Below are 19683 nucleotides of genomic sequence, written 5' to 3' on the forward strand. Positions count from 1 at the left end.
TATCGGTTGTCAAGCAATGCTAGGGGGACAAACACAGACACAGAGACATGCACACATATATATTACGATGCGCTTCTTTCAGTTTCCGTCTACCAAATCCACTCACAAGGCTTAATGAAGGCGGAGGTATTTTTTTCAGTCGTGTTTGTTTGTCTGTGGACAAGATATCTCAAGAACCACTTGATGGATTCAGATGAAACTTTCAGGGATGTTTGGCCTCATGACTGGCACAAACTGATTAGATTTTGGGATCGATATGATACCAGACAAAGATTCTGGATTATTTTTCCTGTTTTTTTTTTTTACTTAATTTTTGAGAGCGGTCGGGTTCATTTTTAGTATTCTCACTTATGAGAGCAGTCGAATTTATTTCAGATATTCTCATTTTAAAAATCATCTCTGGCTAATCGTTGAGAGGACATTGCTGTTGCCTTGGCAGAGTTTTGCACTCTCTGAGTGCTCTTGTTATTATTATTATTATTATTATTATTATTATTATTAGCATTGTCATCATCATTTTGCATTTGTTTTCCGTATTGGTATAGGTTGGACAGTTTGACAGGATCTGATAAGCGGGAGGACTGCATCGAGCACCAATGTCCGCTTTGGCATAGTTTTGTACAGTTGGACATCCATCCTAATTCCAACCAATTTACAGTATGTATTTGGTGCTTGAGAGTGGGGAGGAAGGGCGTTATTTCAGAGAAGGGAGGTGGCTTTATGCCAGGTGTGGGGAGGCTAAGGATAGGTTAAGCACAGGTGTCTTGCTATAGAGGAGTGCATAGCAATCCCACATTATATAACAGTGAGTGTGAGTATCTTGAAGGAAGATAAAGATAATGGTGACAAGGTGCCAAAGCATCTTCAGGTACAAGAGAGAATGCAGACAGTGGATAGTGGAGGGGAAGGGGATAGAAGAAGGTGGGTAATTTCATAAGAGTGTCAGAGGAAGGTAACAAGAGGTGTCTAATTTGTAGTTTCTGAGTACAAGCCAGAACATTCATCAGACAACTTCCATTCATACAAGTATATAGATAGAGGGAGGGGAGAGAGAAAGAGAGAATAAGCTATAACAGTTATGCTGCTCCAAAAGAGACCAATAATAACAAAAGAAAAATATAATTCTAAGGGAAATGAAAACCAGGTCACAGTTTTGCTTAGAATTCCACAAGCTGATTTATTTACAATTATCACTGTCATCATCATCGTAGACAACAATGATAATCACCACCACCACCAGCCTCATGATCATCATCATCATTGTCCTCATCAACAATAGCAACAATACCAAGGATAGGGGCAGTAATTGTACCATTGGCCAATTAGCAGTAAGTTAAAAATAGTCAAAATCATCAGCCGTAAAACCTGCGTCTATTATCAATGGTTTACGCACAATCTCATCTACAGCAGGTTAATTATATACCTGTACTTATCAAGTTTCAAATACTGGGAAGTAGAACAAAACATAACCAAACTGTGACGTCTGATGGACCCAGTTTCTAACGATCTTCTTAACAGCATTGGTTGTTTGAAGGCTTAAGAGAAATATTGAGTGGTGCTCCAGCATGACCACAGCCACTTGGCTGAAACACACAAATAAAAAAATATATATGTATGGCACTTCGTTGGCTGTGATGAGGATGGTTCCAGTTGACCCAATCAATGTAATAACCTACTTGTGAAATTAATGTGCAAGTGACTGAGCACTCCACAGACACATGTACACTTAATGTAGTTCTCAGAGAGATCCAGTGTAATACAGAGTGTGACAAGGGTGGACCCTTTGAATTACAGGTACTACTCATTTTTGCCAGCTGAGTGGACTAGAGCAATGTGAAATAAAGTGTCTTGTTCAAGGACACAACACAATGCTGGGAATTGAACTCATGACCTTACCATCGTGAGCTGAATACCCTAACCATTAAGCCATGCACCTTTACATATATATATATATCATCATCATCATACATACATATATATGTGTGTATGTATGATGGCCTTACAAACAGGTTGCATCTACCAAGCTTTGGTTGTCCTGGCATAGCAGAAGACACATAGCCAAGATGCCACACAGTGGGAAAAATCCCAAGAATTTGGTATTCAGTGCTCATATTGGAAATAAGAAAGTCTAAAAAAGAACATCAAAAAATGATAATATGTAATGAAGAATATGATTTGTGACAAATCCCTCCACACATACAGATGCATTCCTTTGATGGTAATGGTTAACTGGGGCTGGTGAAGATAGTGGGATTTGAACTCAGAATGTAAAGAGTCGGAAGAAATGCCACAAAGCATTTTGTGGAAAGCATTAGCAATTCTGATTATAACAACGATGTGATACAATCTACATATATGCACCCAAATCACACACACACACAGCTCTGCACTGACTGGTTTAATTTGCTCTGAAATTGCTTAGACAAATAAGAAAGAGAGAGAGAGAGAAAGTTGGATGGAAGGAAGGTAATGTAGTGAAATGAAATGCTGAGCGAAGAATAACAATGTGGTTGGATGCCAACACAGTATAATGGAGAGAAATATTGTTTGACTCTGCCTGCTGAGTGTATAGATATTTATAATGTAAACAACACTATGAGATAATACAGAGACTCTGTGTAGACGTCCGACCTGCTAGAAATAGCAGTCAAATCTCCACTGTCTCTAAAGTCATGTCTATTACCTTAATAAAAGAATAAAATTGAATAATGTTACAGGAGTGGCTGTGTGGTAAGTAGCTTGCTTACCAACCACATGGTTTCGGGTTCATTCCCACTGCGTGGCACCTTAGGCAAGTGTCTTCTACTATAGCCTCGGGCCGACCAAAGCCTTGTGAGTGGATTTGGTAGACAGAAACTGGAAGAAGCCCGTTGTATATATGTATATATATGTATGTGTCTGTGTGTGTTTTTGTGTCTTCTGCTTGTCCCCCCCACCACCACCATCGCTTGACAACCGATGCTGGTGTGTTTACGTCCCCGTAACTTAGCGGTTTGGCAAAGGGGGACGATAGAATAAGTACTGGGCTTACAAAGAATAAGTCTTAGGGTTGATTTGCTCGGCTAAAGGCGGTGCTCCAGCATGGCCACAGTCAAATGACTGAAACAAGTAAAAGAGTATGACATGCAGAAATGGATGATGCTCATGACTGGAAATATTGTTGCTCACATGACTCGGGGCTAAACAGCAACATTATCAATACATTTGCGTGTAGTTTTTGATGATGCTTATTTATTCATATTGTTTTGAATTAATCCTGAATTATCTCTTAGCTTCAATGATGCAATTACTTATTTTTAGAACGACATTGTAGGGTAGGTCTGAGAGGCTGATTCTGGCTGTTTTAAACATAAAACAATATTTGGATTGGTTGCATATGGATGGATTAACTGCTAAAATGTTAAAAAAAAAATGGATTTCAACATGTTGGTATATACACTATATTAGAGTACTAAGCAAGAGGCTGTATTTATTTCAGCTCAGTCTGTTGGTCTGATAACAGTCACCATTCCCATTTCATTTTTGTTTTGTTGCTGTAGTCCTTGTTTAGTGCAAATTTCAGTCTGGATCCACAAATGAAAATAAGTGATATCAAATTGGATATATGCTACGCAGTAACCATTTTCTGCAGAGATATTTCCGGAATTAGAGCGCCAAAACAAAGACATTTGATTCTTACCATTACGTTGTAATTAGCAGAACCATATACACGTTCGCCTCTAGGGGTGAACAACTTGTATAAGATTCTGAGAATTATAATTTCCTTGCAGTTCGTGCTGAAGAGGGACAGATATTCTCGGTAAGAGAATTTTAATTCCGAAACCGGTCCACGAATAACAATGTTTTATTTTTATTTATGTAATTTTCACTGTCTTGCCCGCATACGGTTTGGTATTTCGCTGAATTTCTTTTCAGAACTATTAGGTCTTAGTAGACACAACATGTGATCTTCTTCTAGCACATTAAATGTCCACTTTAGTGGTCATTAATCCTCTGAGATCTCAGATATTTTTTCTGAATCTCTTTGATTCTTTCAATGTGCTAGCTTCCTGGTAATAAATCGATATTAATTAATATCTGATTTTTACCCAATGTTTTAATATATATGTATATATATATATCTAAACATAATATTTCATTAGTCACATTGCTTGTAATTAGATTTTCCCTAATTAACGCATATATTATACATATAAACACAGACATTCCTACACACAAACACACACGCATGTCATCATCATATTTATGGTTGCCTTCCATGCTGGCATGGGTTGGACAGTTTGACAGGGTCCGATCATTTGGAGAACCACATCTTGTTATAGTGTCTCAGTTTTGGCATGGTTTCTATGGCTGGGTGCTCTTCCTAACACCTGTGCACCTACAGGTGAAAATCAGAGCAGCAAGAAATTAACTTGAGCAAAATAAAATAATTAATCTCTACTATGGTACTGAATACCCTTTTCTTTGATAGTTAACATTAAACAGGCATATATATATATACATATAAGAATAATGGAAAATGGACACAAACGCTCAAGATGTTATCTAAATCATTTATATCACCTTATTACCAACATATGTTTCGATAGATGCATTAAAATAAACCCCAGAGGAAGAATAATTTGGAAAAATGCATCAATCTCATCAGGGAGGAGGGAGCGCTAACAACACCATCTGAGCATGATCACTGCCACAGCAGTTGACTGGCTTCCATGCCGGTGGCATATAAAAAGCACCGTTCAAATGTGATTGTTACCAGCGTCACCTTACTGGCACTTGTGCCGGTGGCACGTGAAAAAACATTCGAGCCAGGTCGTTGCCAGTGCTGCTGGACTGGCTCCTGTGCAGGTGGTACGTAGAAAACATCACTTGAGCATGGCCGTTGCCAGTACCACCTGACTGGCCTTCGTGCCGGTGGCACCTAAAAGCACCCACTACACTCTCGGAGTGGTTGGCGTTAGGGAGGGCATCCAGCTGTAGAAACTCTGCCAGATCAGACTGGAGCCTGGTGCAGCCATCTGGTTTGCCAGTCCTCAGTCAAATCGTCCAACCCATGCCAGCGTGGAAAACGGACGTTAAAAGCAATAATGTTAATGATGATGATGATGATGGTATATTGTAGTTTCTTACAACTATAAAAATGACTTATAACGAGTATTGTTGTTTATAATCTCCTCCCTGATGAGACATACATTTTACCAAATTACTCTTCCTCTCGGATTTATTTTAATGCATCTATCAAAACATATGTCGGTGATATGGTGATATAAATGATTTAAATAACATATTGAGCATTTTTCTCCATTTTCCATGTTCTCCAAAACACATCTCACCTCTCTTTAGAATTAACACCCATGCAAGTGTGATTACTAATTCCTTAGGCGGTTATGTGACATTTGGCTACCTTGTAACTGTTCCCCTGGATCTTTCCTTGTAAATTGTACATATATATATACACATATATATTTTATACACATATATATACATATATATATATATATATATGTGTATATATATATATGTATATATATATCCATATATATATATATATACATATATATACATATATATATATATATATATATATACATATATATACATATATATATATATATATATATATATATATATATATATATATTTATATTGGTAATTGAAACTTTATAACACATATTCCTGATCTCTATCCTTAACATCTAATCTACTTAAATCAATCATCAGATTCATGTATTGATTATCCTTGTTATTTCCTAACATCCTTTCTTTTCTCAGTCCCTTAAACATTAGTAAACACATTATTATAAACTAATATAAATCCGATAATAATTTTTATCTTTTATTCACATTATATAAATAAAGCTTACCTATGTATCTCCTAAATAGTATCATTATCTTATCGTCAGCTAATAAGTTTTTTTAAAGATAATTCAAAATAGTGTTCATGATCACTATATACTTAATATCCTTAAATTTTACACCCTACCCAGAGCCCCTGAATTCAATATTGTCATTATTTCATGATTTTTGTGGAAGATAATTACATCTCATTTTATTTTATTAACATACCTCTTATTGTGTAAACATTAGTTAAAGTTCTGTTGTTGTCTGTACCACTATACTGTTACCCTATTCAGACTAAAAGTAAAAAACCTATTTGACCCATATACCTAGGGCTATAATTCCTCAACATTTTGATAGTAATAAAATGACCTGATACTACTATGACCAGTGAAACCTCTAGATTCTAATACTTTTATAGCCTTGTCCATGCATACTGCTTACACCTTCCCTCTCCTTAGAAGTAATTGTCCCTTTGCTATCACCACTAGATAAGAAACAATAGAATTCTGAGACAGTTAAAACTTTTGTCTAGAATCAATTACTAGCCTGATAGACCCCGCTATGTCAAGATGGACTTATATATTCTTCCTCACATTTGGATTTTATATATGCTCTCTCCCACTTGGATTTAATATGTTGCCACATTTATAATATGTCTTTTTTCTACATTTTCGTGCAGCTGAAGATTGCTCTTCATATTGCATTTAAGGTAATGCTCACATTACTTAAATAAATTGAAGTAGCATGAAACGTTTTGTTCAAAATCCAACTATGCTTAGCAGTAGTCAATTCAGTTAATGCTTAAAGTTATCATAAATTGAAGTTAATTAATTAGGATACACAAAATGATCTCAGCTATAAAATTAGGTAATCAGATATCAATTAGAACTGATCTGAAAAAGGAAAAAAAAGACACCCCACCCCCACCCCAGCCGCAAATTATTACTTGCAGTTAAGGAAAAAGAAAGAAGGGATAACAGATGTGTGTGTGTGTGTGTGTGTGTGTGAGTATGTAACACTCATTTTTTTTTTTGTCAAGGACATAAGCAACATAAGTGGAGAATTAAATCCCATGTTGAGGTTTTGCCTGAGTAGGAGAGGTTAATTCATGCTTTATGGTACATGCCAATTCGTACTTAGAATTTCTTTTATTTTCCTACAACCACATGATATACCATATCTGATGGCATATAACACGCACACACTTTACCCAAGAAAATGCCCCCCCTCCCCACTCAAAAAAAATAACCCTTGGTCTTATATGTGATGTTTGTCCTTATATTACGTGCTTTAATGAAGTAAAAGTTATTTGTCCTGAATATGTGCAGCTGAAATTGGAGTACATCTAATAGACCCATCAGTCTTTTTATGCCATCAAATACAGTAATTTCACGCATAAATGCTTTGTTACAATTCACTCTCTCTCCATATACATACACACATACATACATACACAAATATATGCATACTCAGATGTAAACATACCAACCAATCCACTCATTGTGTCCAACTTAAAGAAACACATTATAACCAGTGTGTGTGTGTGTGTGTGTGTGTAAGTAAGCAATTGGTGAAGAAAATAAAGGCAGAATTGATGAAGACTTTGAATAGAACCAGTACAAAAAAAGAAAGATAATGTTTAACAACAACAGAAGTGTATACATTGGTGAAGAAGATCAGTTGTATTTACAGGTTTCTTGTGGGTGGGGAATATGTCACCATCAGATTTGTGTGTTTTATAATAATAAGTTCAGCTAAAATACAGAATCCAACAATGTTTGCATAACCGCATCACATAAAATTTTTTTTTCTAGTCCCCCATACAAATTGCACATGTGCGTGTGTTTGTGTGTGTGTATGCAAGAGTGTGTGCATTGTTGTGTTGTGCGTGTGTATGTGAGAGGACAATGAATATAAGTGAAGACAAATAGACAGACAGACGGACAGAGTGAGAGAGACAGAGAAACAAACAGACAAACAGACAGTTAGACCAGACAGATAGATAGATAGACAGACAGGTAGACAGACCAATAAAACTAATGTATGTGTTCCTCATTAATATTATCCCTGTTGTCATTTTGATTCACCTGTATTGCTAGTAGTGTTATTGTTGCTAGTGCGCTCTTGACTTTTAACTGGCTGCGGTGAAGCAGTCGCTGTAATTGCAGAAGAAGAAAGTTTGCTGGCAGCCGCTGCAGTTGCAGCCTGAATTACACTAACCCCCTGTGCAGGAAGTGCCTGGCCAGGCGTCATTGTGGCTAGTTTCATACCGGCCGACGGAGTTATGATCCGAGCATAGACTGGTGGCGGTTTCCCCTTGCCAGCAAACTTTCCTTGGACTTTTGCTGTCTGTAGTAACTGTGCTGATGACAAGACTGTGGTTCCAGACTGTTGCAAAGCTGGTTGTGAGATCAGGATTGTTGTTTGGCCCGCCTTCACACTGGATGGCTGTGAAAGTACAGTTCTTACAACCTGGATATTTTGTGTTGGTTTTCCACTGTTGCTGCTTACGATTATAGGTGTCGCTACAAGATAATAAATAAAACAGCAAATGAGCACAATTAATAATTATCAATGCAAATCAATCAAATGAAAATTAAAAAAAAAAGCAACAACAATATAATAAATAAGTACATATATCTTATCTATTTGTTCATGTATCATCATCATTGTCGTCATCGTTTAACGTCCGTTTTCCATGCTGGCATGGGTTGGACGGTTTGACTGAGGACTGGCAAACCAGGAGGCTGCATCAGGTTCCAATCTGATCTGGCAAAGTTTCTACAGCTGGATGCCCTTCCTAATGCCAACCACTCTGAGAGTGTAGTGGGTGCGTTTTACGTGCCTGTACACAAATGTAACAAAGTCTATCCCTTCAGGATCATGGTAATCGACCCTATTAACTTCAGAGTGTGGAGGAATGGAAACCACAGGGGTCATCTTCTCAACCTTGTGGACTTAGTAAAGTGAAATAGCTATGACTGAGAATCAACCCAGGTCACAAAAATTTAATATTTCAAATTTTGGCACAAGGTCAACAATCTCAAGAATGCTGATTTCCCTTTAGTAAATATGGTATGGTCACTTGAGGTCAAGTACAACCAATACCATTTACCATAATGGTATGTGGAGTTAAAAACTATTTATTTCTTACAAGTTTATAATTTTTCCCACTATCAATATCATCGTTAGAGGTGAAAAGACTTTCAACTACAATTTGATTGGCGATGCAATGAAGCAAAAAATATAATCTAAGCGCAGGAGTGGCTGTGTGGTAAGTAGCTTTCTTACCAACCACATGGTTCCGGGTTCAGTCCCACTGCGTGGCACCTTGGGCAAGTGTCTTCTACTATAGCCTCGGGCCGACCAAAGCCTTGTGAGTGGATTTGGTAGACAGAGACTGAAAGAAGCCCATTGACTGACCCTAAAAAGATGAAAGGCAAAGTTAACCCTGGTGGTATTTGAACCCAGAATGTAAGGAACCAGAAAAACATTTTTTCCAATGCTCTAATGATTCTGCCAGTTTTATCATTTTAAGAGAAACACTAATTTCAAAAAGGTTACAGAAAATTGTTGAGTTTAGTTACCTTGACTGACTGTAGGTGTCACTGTGGTGTCAGCAGAGCCAACTTTGACACTTGTTCCTGTCGCTGGTTGATGAAGTATGAACTGAGCAGGAAGCAGCCCAGCTTGAGCAGCAGTTACAACTTTGGCTTGGGAAACTCCAGACAAACCTTCAAAACACACAACAAAAATATAAATAGTGGCAGTTACTTCCATTTTCCTTTTGCGGATGCATTTATAGCATGCATGCAAGGTCCAAAATTGTACAACAAAAAAACAAAAGACACAGACAGGGAAAATGGAAGAAGTCTTTGAGGTTTCAAGCCCAAACTCTTCTATAGAAAGGAATGAGGAGAGAAAACAGATGGAGAGATGAAAAATGTGCCTGGAATAAAAGTTGTAATATGTTGATGTACATACATACATACATATATATATATATATCCAGACAAAAAAAATAATAATAATAAACATACATTTTTAAAGACTATACTAGTGTAAAATATAATAATCATCATTATCATTTTAATGCCTGCTTTTCTATGTTTACATGTCTTCTTGTGTTGTTTTGTAACAGCATTCAGCTGGGAGGGGGTTAAGCTGACTCCTGTTGAGCTCACTGCATTAAGAGTTCATAATAATTTGAAGGGATGAGTCTAGGAAAACAGTTCCTGTCTGTATTTGTAAGCCACCATAAGGTCGTCTTTGTGTTATACCTTCTCGCTGCAGGATGTCTGCAGACGTGATCCAATGCCACCAGGAAGCTTCCGGATTTCAGAACAGAGGCCACCTGGAATTCACCATTGCCCTCCAGTTATTCCCAGATAATTGTTTCTGACAAAAGGATCAAGGTTTCGATAAAGAGGACATCATAAAAGTCAAATTTGTACTCTTCAGTAGGTGAGATTTAAAGGATAATAAACAGAAAGATGTTTAATATATACCTATGATAACTAAGAAAAAATTCTATGTATAATTTAAACATCTTTCTGTTTATTATCCTTAAAATCTCACCTACTGAAGAGTACAAATTTGACCTTTATGATGTTCTCTTAATTGAAATTTTGGTCCTTTTGTCAGAAACAACTGTCTGGGAATATGAAATAAAAGCATAATCCATTTTAACATCCAATCTGCTTCATTTCATTTATTTGATGAAATTTATTGAACTTTGTTTAATAAATTAAGTCTTATATTGATTATTTCGTTATATATATATATATATATATATATATATATATATATATATATCAGCTGCGAATTATCCGTGTATCTTGTTTTTGTCCTGTTTGGCAGTTGTTGTACTATCGTCTATTTTTCTGCATGTTGTGCTTTGTTGGTTTCTGTTTGTTGTGTTCTTTCTGTTCTACCTTTGATTTATATATATATATATATATATATATATATATATATATATATGATCACAGAGTACCAAAAGCACAAGTTCCACTGCAGTGGACATGTCACAAGGTTCACAGATAACAGGTGGACATATGCAGTAACTGAATGGTTGCAGAAAACCTGCCTCAATAAACTCTGTCCAACTCTTGCAAAAATGGAAAAGTGGACGTTAAAAAAATGATATTTCTATTTCTAGTGAACATTTTTATAATCTTTACTTCAAATATGTTAGCAGTAACATACATTTAATATTCATCACCATGGCTACAACTGAAGTACAATTTAAAATCAGTTCAGCTGAGTCACTACAAAAGTGAAAGCTGTTAAGAGAAGGGGGGGGGGATAGAAAGGGGAAAAGGGAGAGGAGGGAGGGGAGGATTGACTTACCTGGTCGGAGGGTGATGTTCCCAGGAGCCAGATGTGTAACTACAATGCCACCTTGACCAGGGGAGACAACCTTTGGCTGACTGACAACTTGTAAAGGCTGTTGGCTGAGCAAAGTACTGGCAGAGGTTGTAACAGCAACCGTTTTCAACTGTGACATTACAGTTGCTGACTGCAATGCCGAGCTAAGTACTGTCGTTGTCCCTGAATTAGCTGTCACTGAAAGAAAGAAAGAATTCAAACAGAAAATTGATGAGTTTTAAATAGAAGCTTCCGAAAAATTCTTTACATTTTCAGATTTGAATTTTAACCTTTTTCATCCTATCCTGTCAGAGACCGTGTCTGATTTTCTAAAGTGTTCTAAATTAAAACCTTGCCTTAAAATTTCAAGTTTGGTTTTGTCTCAATTAATTTGGAAAATAATAAAGAATTTAGTGAAATAACTTTCTCGTTATTAAAATGGTGTTTGGAACACAAATTAAAATGGAATTTGGGTGAAAGGCTTTAATTCATATCACTTTAAGACAGAGAATTTGTCTCACAGAACTGGTGAGGAGAAGCGATTTCATGCAGGCTGGTATTAAAAGGATTAACCTTTTAGCATTTAAACCAGCCATATTCTACCTGTTTTGTGTTTACACCAGCCCCTCACACCTACCCTACAATGTCATTCTAAAAATAAACAATCACATCATTGAAATTTCAAAGCTATGAGACAATGCATGATTAATTCAAAACAATATGAATCAATAAGCATTACATTTGACAGAATAACCTGTAAGCTAAAGGGTTAAACTGGACACATCTGGACTTTCACACTTACCCTACAATGTCATATTCTAAAGACAAGCAATCGCATCATTGAAATCTCAAAGCTATGAAGTAATACATGATTAATTCAAAACAATGTGGATAAATAAACATTACATTTCACATAATAATCTTAATGCTAAAGGGTTAAACTGGACATGTCTGAACTCTCAGACATACCCTACAATGTTATTCTAAAAACAAAGAATCCCATCTTTGAAATCTCAAAGCTATGAAATAATACATGATTAATTCAAAACAACGTAGATAAATAAACATTTTATTTAACAGAATAATCTGTAAGCTAAAAGGTTAAATATTAAAAAAAAATTTAATTAATTCTACAGCTTACCTGTTGAGCTCGTTGGTCTGGTCATCTGGGCAGAATCTGTGAGAGTGACCACAGAAGTGTTACTGCCCTGTGGTATGATATTAATTGTTGGCAATGCTCCCTGAGCAGTCTGAATAACATTCACCGATGGACGGGATTTCCCATCAATCTGCAAAATTCCTTTGGTCGTTTGTACAGCTTTCCCAGTCAACTGAACTGGTTTACCACCAGACATTGGCTGCAGAATATTGCTACCTACAAAAACAAAGTTAATAATTAACAACATGCTTTAATTAAAATGAAAATAAATCAAATGTGGCTTTGTGGTCAGGGCATTCACCTTGCGATCATAAGGTTGTGAGTTTGATACCTGACAGAACATTGAGTCCTTGAACAAGACACTCAGCTGGCAAAAATGAGCAGGGCCTGATTTCAAAGGGCCAGTCTTGTCACATCCTGTGTCACGTTGAATTTCCTTGAGAACCATGTTAAAGGTATGTGTGTTTGTGGAGTGTAATGTGCCACTTGCACATTAATTCCACAAGCAGGCTGTTCCATTGATTGGACCAACTGAAACCCATGTCATTGTAACCAACAGTGTCAGTAAAAGAAAAAAAAGAGGGTTAAATGCCTTGCAGGGTTTAGTTCCATCCCTTTGCATTTGAAGCTCAAATCCTGCCATTGTTGACTTTTGCTATTAAAACCGTCATTGGTGGTAAAATGGTTTAAGGGTTGAATTATTCAACTAGTTCTGCTCTGTAGTAAAGATTGTTCGCTAACATAACACGGCAGTCCTGGTTTAGGATGAATGTTGCTGTAATTTAGCCCCAGGAGACATCGTCTCCAGCTGGCTGTATGACACGATCTGCTAGATTCCCTTGTTCAAAAATATAAGGACACAGATTGTATCATATAGCCAGCTGGAGACGATGTCTCCTGGGGCTAAATTACAGCAACATTAGTCCTAAACCAGGACTGCCATGTTATGTTGGCAAACAATCTTTACTCCAAAGTACTGTTGCTGAATATTTCATGTTGTGAGATTTAAATATAGTAATTTTCTAGTTCTGCTCTGTACAAATTTCTGGAATTGTGTTAATGTACAACAGCAATAAAATTTGAAATAATAATTCTTTAAAAAAAGAAAAAAGTGACTATGACAGCTCCTACTATTATTAATCTCTATTTTTAATCAGTCCAACTTCTAATTTCTTTAATTATTCAGTGTCCCATATGACAACAGCCACCATAGGTTTAGCCTCAACTTTGACATGCTTGCATGGCTTGGGTGAAATTCATTGAGATTTTCCACAACTGGATGCTCTTCCTGTTGCCAACCCTTACCAGTTTCCAAGCAAGCTAATATTTTTTCCTAGTCCAGACATGTTTTCACATAAGATTGTATATAAATGACACTACTTGTATAACAGTGATGTTCATTTACAATTAGTAGTGTGTAATATCACAAGGAAACACAGACATACACACATGCAGGATTCTTTTCAGTATCCATCTACCAGTTTCACTCACGATGCTTTAACTAGCTGAGGGCTACAGCAGAAAGAGACGTGCCCAAGGTGTTACACAGTAGGGCTGAACCTGAAACCACAAGTCTGAAGCAAACATCAGGTCCACACAGTGATGCAGATAATTATAATAATTCATAATTACCTCTGCCTTAGCGAAAGCGAAAGTATTGTTTTCAGTTGTGTTTGTTTGTCTATCGACAAGAAATCTCAAGAACCGCTTGATGGAATCGGATGAAACTTTCAGAGATGTTTGGCCTCCTGACTGGCATGAACTGGTTAGATTTTGGGATCAATCCAGTACCGGACAAGGATTCTGGATGATTTGTTATATTTACTTTACATTGCAATCTTATGTTCACTTTCAAGTCTTTCTCAATTATCTCCCTATAGGTTGTTTCCAAAGTTTTCTTTTTGTTTCTCTATTATTAATTTTACTAGCGTCTCTATCTCAGTAGAAATTGATGGATAAAGAAATCAAACTACATAAACAAATGGCAGCAAAACCGTTCAGAAATTAAATAACACTAACATATTTTTGTAATATATATATATTATATATTATACATACATATTAACACTTTACAGTATACTTACATATATACATACATCTGTACATTGATCTAAAACAACAGGAATACTAAAGGAAGGCCATAATTTAAGAGAAGAGAAAACCAAAAGGTCTCATGTTATTCATTGAAAAATTCCTGAGTAGAACTTATTATTATTACCTCCACCTTTGAAACTATTTTGAATTGTGAATTTGTTAACTTTGGCTTGTAAAACATAAAATAAAAATGTTGGATTTAGACCTGGATCTTTAATCCCACCATGCCAACCACCTTTGAATATTGACAAAGAGAGATGTCTACGTGCTTGTTAGACTAGTTAGGAATATTTGCCAAACACCTTTAAATGGCACCTATCTTTTTAAAAAGAAGGGTCACAATGGATAATGTTATCCAGGGTACACAATGCCTGAATAAAAAAAATAGATGCACAATTAGAGCTTAACTGGGCTTTCTGTATGCTTGTGTGTGTGTGTGTGTGTGTGTGTGTGTGTCTACATGTATGTATGGGTATGTGCCCATGCTAGCATGGAAAGTGGATGTTAAACGATGATGAGGATGATGATGATGGTGATAATGTGTGTATGTCCTTGTGCATGTATCTGTACATTTGTGTGGGTGTCTGTGTGTATATGTGTTTGGCTGTGTGTACATGTGTGCTTGAGTATCTGTGCATGTGTGTGTGAAGTGCATGTGTATATGCTTATGTGCATAGAGGTGTGCATGTGTTCATGTTGTCAATGTAGATGTGTACATGTCTGTGTAGGTGTCCAAGTGTTTCTTTGCGAGTGAGCATATGCATGTGTGTGTATGTATGTTTGTATAAACAATAAAAACAAAACAACAGCAAGAACGTTACCTTGAATTTTTATGGTTGTTGGACCCGCAGATCCAGAAGTATTTTTCTGCGCAGCTCCAGTCAATAAGTTGCCAACCGAAACCATTTGTGGACCGGAGACAAGTCTCGCAACCATGGGTGTGGCAGTAGTCGCAGTCGACACCGATGTTCGGTTAGCTGTACTGAGAATGGTTTGTCCAGTCATCAGCGACTTACTACTATTCACACAAACAGTCGACGTCACGTGCTGTTGGTAAGGTAATAATTCCGGCTTGGATGTTATCACAACGGTAGCTTGGTGCAGTGAAGAGCCAGAAACTGCCCCGCCAGATTTGGTCACTATCTGACCAGGCAAAAGGTTCAGAGAGACCGGTTTGGCAGTGGCGGTCGATGTCCGTACCTGGCTAGCAACGGCGGATGAGCCACTAGTTCCTGTGGCTTGAGAAGGCACGATGGCAAAAGTCAAAGGTTTCGACAAGGTCGACGCTGACGCTGCTATGGTTCCTTGCACATGCGTTCCGGAAGCTTGCGTCTGTGCTTTCGTAATTTCAGAAATTGGTATGGTGGTCAGAGTGCCGCTATTACCAATACTGGTCACCGAGTTGCTGCTACCAATGCTTGGCGCTTGAGCAAGACTAAGATTAATCGTTGCAGGTTTAGCTGCACTCAGATTAGATTTTGGGCTTCCTTGTAAAGTTCGCGTCGTACTTGTAGCTACACGTGCATTTTGTGTGGGTTTGGGTGCCCTTGAGACCACAAGGTTTGGCATCGTAGGGATAACAGGTTCTTCAGGGTGTGCTGTACTGTCGGAGCTAGATACTGTGATGGAAGGCGAGGACTTTGAATTCTGTGCAGTTGATGATGATACTGTTGTTATTGCTGTACTTGTAGGAACCATTTCTTTAGATTTCTGAAAAGAAGAAAAAAAAAAGGATAAGATTATATTTTCTATCTTGTTGTACCCCCAATCTCACATCTCTTCTTTTCTCTCTCTCTTTCTTTCTCTCACCTTCCAGGTGGGTAAGCTATGTATTCACCTCTTCAGCAAGACATCTGCTCCTCTCCCTCTATCATAGTTTCTTATTCCTCTAGTCTATATCTAGCTTAGTTGATGGGGTTTTATCTTGCAAGCACTTGGTGACCTCACCGGTGCTGGTGCCACATAAAAAGCACCCAGTACATTCTGTTAAGTAGTTGGCGTTAGGAAGGGCATCCAGCCATAGAAACCATGCCAAAGCAGATTGGAACTTGGTGCAGCTCTCCAGCTTACCAGTTTCAGTCAACTGTCTAACCCATGCCAGCGTGGAAAGCAGACACTAAATGATGATGATGATGATGAGTGAATATTGATCTCTGGTCGGATTAACTATGTTATTGACCCCACTACTGAGTATAAAATTCCCAAATTGGTGTTTATTATGTTCAATATCATTTTACAGTTAAATCAAAGTAAAAAAAAAAAAAACTTACAGATTTGCTAGATTTCGGCTTTTGTAAAGATTTCTTGGCTTTGACAGCTGCTCCCTGAGCTTGGTGAATTTTTTCTGAAATTATGAAGAAAAAGAAATGAGAAGCACGAAGCATTTACAAGAGTAAAAATAATTTTCAATGATAGCAGAAAAAAATAAAACATTTAAAAAGAACAGAAATAAATTTATTTCTCAAACGCGTGATAATGCTATAAATAGCGTGATCAGGATAAATTATCCATTTATTGCAGAAAAATACGCTACTGACCAGCCATGAGACTCGAACTCACATCCCTGTGATTACGCGTCAAGTGCTTTGCCATTAAGCTAAACTGCCCAGCAACGAATTCTTCTGCAATTTTAGAACTTATAAATTTAGCTTCATAAGACGCTAACATTAAATTCAACTTTACGATGAAAGTAAACAAACAAACTTTGTTTGTTTACTTTCATCGTAAAGTTGAATAAAACATTTAAAATTTTACATGGAAAAGCACCCATGCCGGCGCTACAAACAAAAGCACCTTGTGCACTCTGTAAAATGGTTGGCATTAGGAAAGGCATCCAGCTGTAGAAACAGACGACTGGAACCTAGTGCAGCCCTCCGGCTTGCCAGCTCCTATCAAACTGTCCAACCCATGCCAGCATGGAAAACAAACATTAAATGATTATGATGATGGTGGTGATGGTGATCATGATAGCATTAATAAATTGATGAAAAAATTTTACATAAAAAATACAACAAAAAAAAAAAAACCCAGCAATTACCAAATTCTTGTTCGGTCCGACTTCGATGTAAATAGATCCATAATTTCCTGTTCACGTCGTACTTTACACACGGGTCTTTCTCATAATGTAATCGATCCAAAGCACCACTAACCACTGTGTTTATCTGTAAACAAAACTAAACATGTCAACTTCCGGACCAGAAAAAGAACAATTTGCAAACAAATTCTTAACCAATAAATCAGTCAAACAATTTTGTTCTATTGTTATATTTCAGAATGATAATTTTGTTTTGCTTGCCAGATAAACACACACACTATATATTCATTCTTCATTGCATCTGTGTGTGTGTATGAGCTTGCCCACTACACTGTTGTATTCATGCCCCTTATATAGTTGTTACCATTATTGTCGTTGTTCTTAGTGGTACCAATACTTGGTATGTTGACTCTCCCCTCGCCTACATTTTCTCTTTTGTTGTTGGCTTTTTCCCTACAAAATGGTGAATTATTATCCTAATTCTTTAGACTATAAGGTACAAGGGCTAAAATCTTGACTGGCAGGAACTAGATGATTATATTGACCTCAGTGATCAAGCAGTACTTATTTTGAACAACTCTGAAAGGATGAAAGCCAAAGTCAACCTCGCCAGCATTTGAACTCAGAATGTAAAGCCAGAAAAATACTACTAAGCTAATGATTCTGCCAGCTTGCCTCCTTAAATAGTAGTAGTAGTAGTAGTAGTATGTTTTGTCTTGGTATAAAAGATGGCTACAGCAAATATTCTGCTCAATACCACAGATTTACTTGTCAGTTGTTTGACCTTAACCAGTTGATTATGTCCCTTGGTGGCTCACGATATGTGCATCTCTGATCATGAGCAGAAGTAGTGGGGGAGCATCATAGTCATGTGTTGAGAGGAATTCTTTGGAGTTTGAATGATTCACCTCTGGAAACATGGATGTTTCGTTCAACATTGAAAATGTAAAGATCTTGAAGACATACTATAAATCATTTTTTCCAAGACTCTAATGATTCTGCTAGCTTGCTGTATTAAGATGTGCTTACCTGTGCATCTGTAATGCCTGGCGCTAAGAATTGCGAATCCTTCAGCAACTCACAAATGTCCCCACGAGTTCCTTCACCATTAGGTAAACGAGCAGCTGCATCTCGTACTATCAAAGAGATTTAAAAAACAAAAACAAAACATTACTTTAATTAGTATCATTTTCTTTCCAACAATGAGACATCCAATCAAAACAGACACAAATCAAAAGTTCTGACAGAAGAGAAAGCAAGAAGTGATTAATGGAAAGATAAAAATGTTTTTTAAGGAAAAGAAATAGACACGATAGTGTTCTTTTATTCTTTTACTCGTTTCAGTCATTTTGACTGTGGCCATGCTGGGGCACTGCTTTTAGTTGAAGAAATCGAACCCAGGACTTGTTCTTTGTAAGCCTGGTACTTATTCTATCAGTCTCTTTTGCCGAACCATTAAGTTACAGGGATGTAAACACACCAGCATCAGTTGTCAAGCGATGGTGGAGGGACAAACAGACATAAATGCACAAATATATTACAAATATATTACTGACTGGCCTTTGTAGGATTTTCGAGCGAGATCGTTGCCAGTGCCCCTGGACTGGCTTGTGCGGGTGGCACATAAAAGACACCATTTCGAGCGTGGCCGTTGCCAGTATCGCCTGACTGGCCTTCGTGCGGGTGACACGTAAAAGCACCTACTACACTCTCTGAGTGGTTGGCGTTAGGAAGGGCATCCAGCTGTAGAAACTCTGCCAAATTTAGATTGGAGCCTGGTGTTGCCATCTGGTTTCACCAGTCCTCAGTCAAATCGTCCAACCCATGCTAGCATGGAAAGCGGACGTTAAACGATGATGATGATGATGATATATATATATATATATATATATATATATATACGACAGGCTTCTTTCAGTTACCATCTACTAAATCCAATCACAAGGCACTTGCCCAAGGTGTGTGTGTGTGTGTGTGTGAGTGACTGTGCCTCTTTATTTTGACATCACGTGATAGTTGTTATATTTTTTTTATTTCTAGTAACGATGTACAGTATTAGGACAAATCATATAACAATTTATCATTTTCGCTCAGATTAATCTTTCAAATATATAAGTAAATAGCAAACAGGTTATAATGTAGGAAAAGATTAATATAATCATGGAAACGAAACCAAATCAGACTG

The 19683-nt window shown here is 37.2% G+C and overlaps 1 protein-coding gene across 5 annotated transcripts in view; it reads right to left on the bottom strand.

The window, feature by feature from the left end:
• Nucleotides 1-7504: 7504 nt before the first annotated feature.
• Nucleotides 7505-19683, bottom strand: part of LOC106874551 (nuclear factor related to kappa-B-binding protein) — a 42892-nt gene continuing 30713 nt past the window's right edge. For 3 of the 5 annotated variants that reach the window (XM_089361479.1, XM_089361478.1, XM_089361481.1), the window contains exons 18-25: nucleotides 18528-18634; nucleotides 17502-17625; nucleotides 16735-16808; nucleotides 15286-16174; nucleotides 12353-12586; nucleotides 11194-11409; nucleotides 9429-9575; nucleotides 7505-8366 (exon numbers count right to left, since the gene is read on the bottom strand). In XM_089361479.1, coding sequence (XP_089217605.1) covers nucleotides 7915-8366; nucleotides 9429-9575; nucleotides 11194-11409; nucleotides 12353-12586; nucleotides 15286-16174; nucleotides 16735-16808; nucleotides 17502-17625; nucleotides 18528-18634 — 2243 coding nt within the window. In that variant the 3' untranslated portion in view covers nucleotides 7505-7914. The remainder of the gene's footprint in view (nucleotides 8367-9428; nucleotides 9576-11193; nucleotides 11410-12352; nucleotides 12587-15285; nucleotides 16175-16734; nucleotides 16809-17501; nucleotides 17626-18527; nucleotides 18635-19683) is intronic. The other 2 variants (XM_089361483.1, XM_089361482.1) reach the window with 1 other exon arrangement.

The sequence above is a fragment of the Octopus bimaculoides genome, chromosome 13 (genome assembly GCF_046866305.1).
Source record: "Octopus bimaculoides isolate indiv1 chromosome 13, ASM4686630v1, whole genome shotgun sequence".
Classification (NCBI taxonomy): domain Eukaryota; kingdom Metazoa; phylum Mollusca; class Cephalopoda; order Octopoda; family Octopodidae; genus Octopus; species Octopus bimaculoides.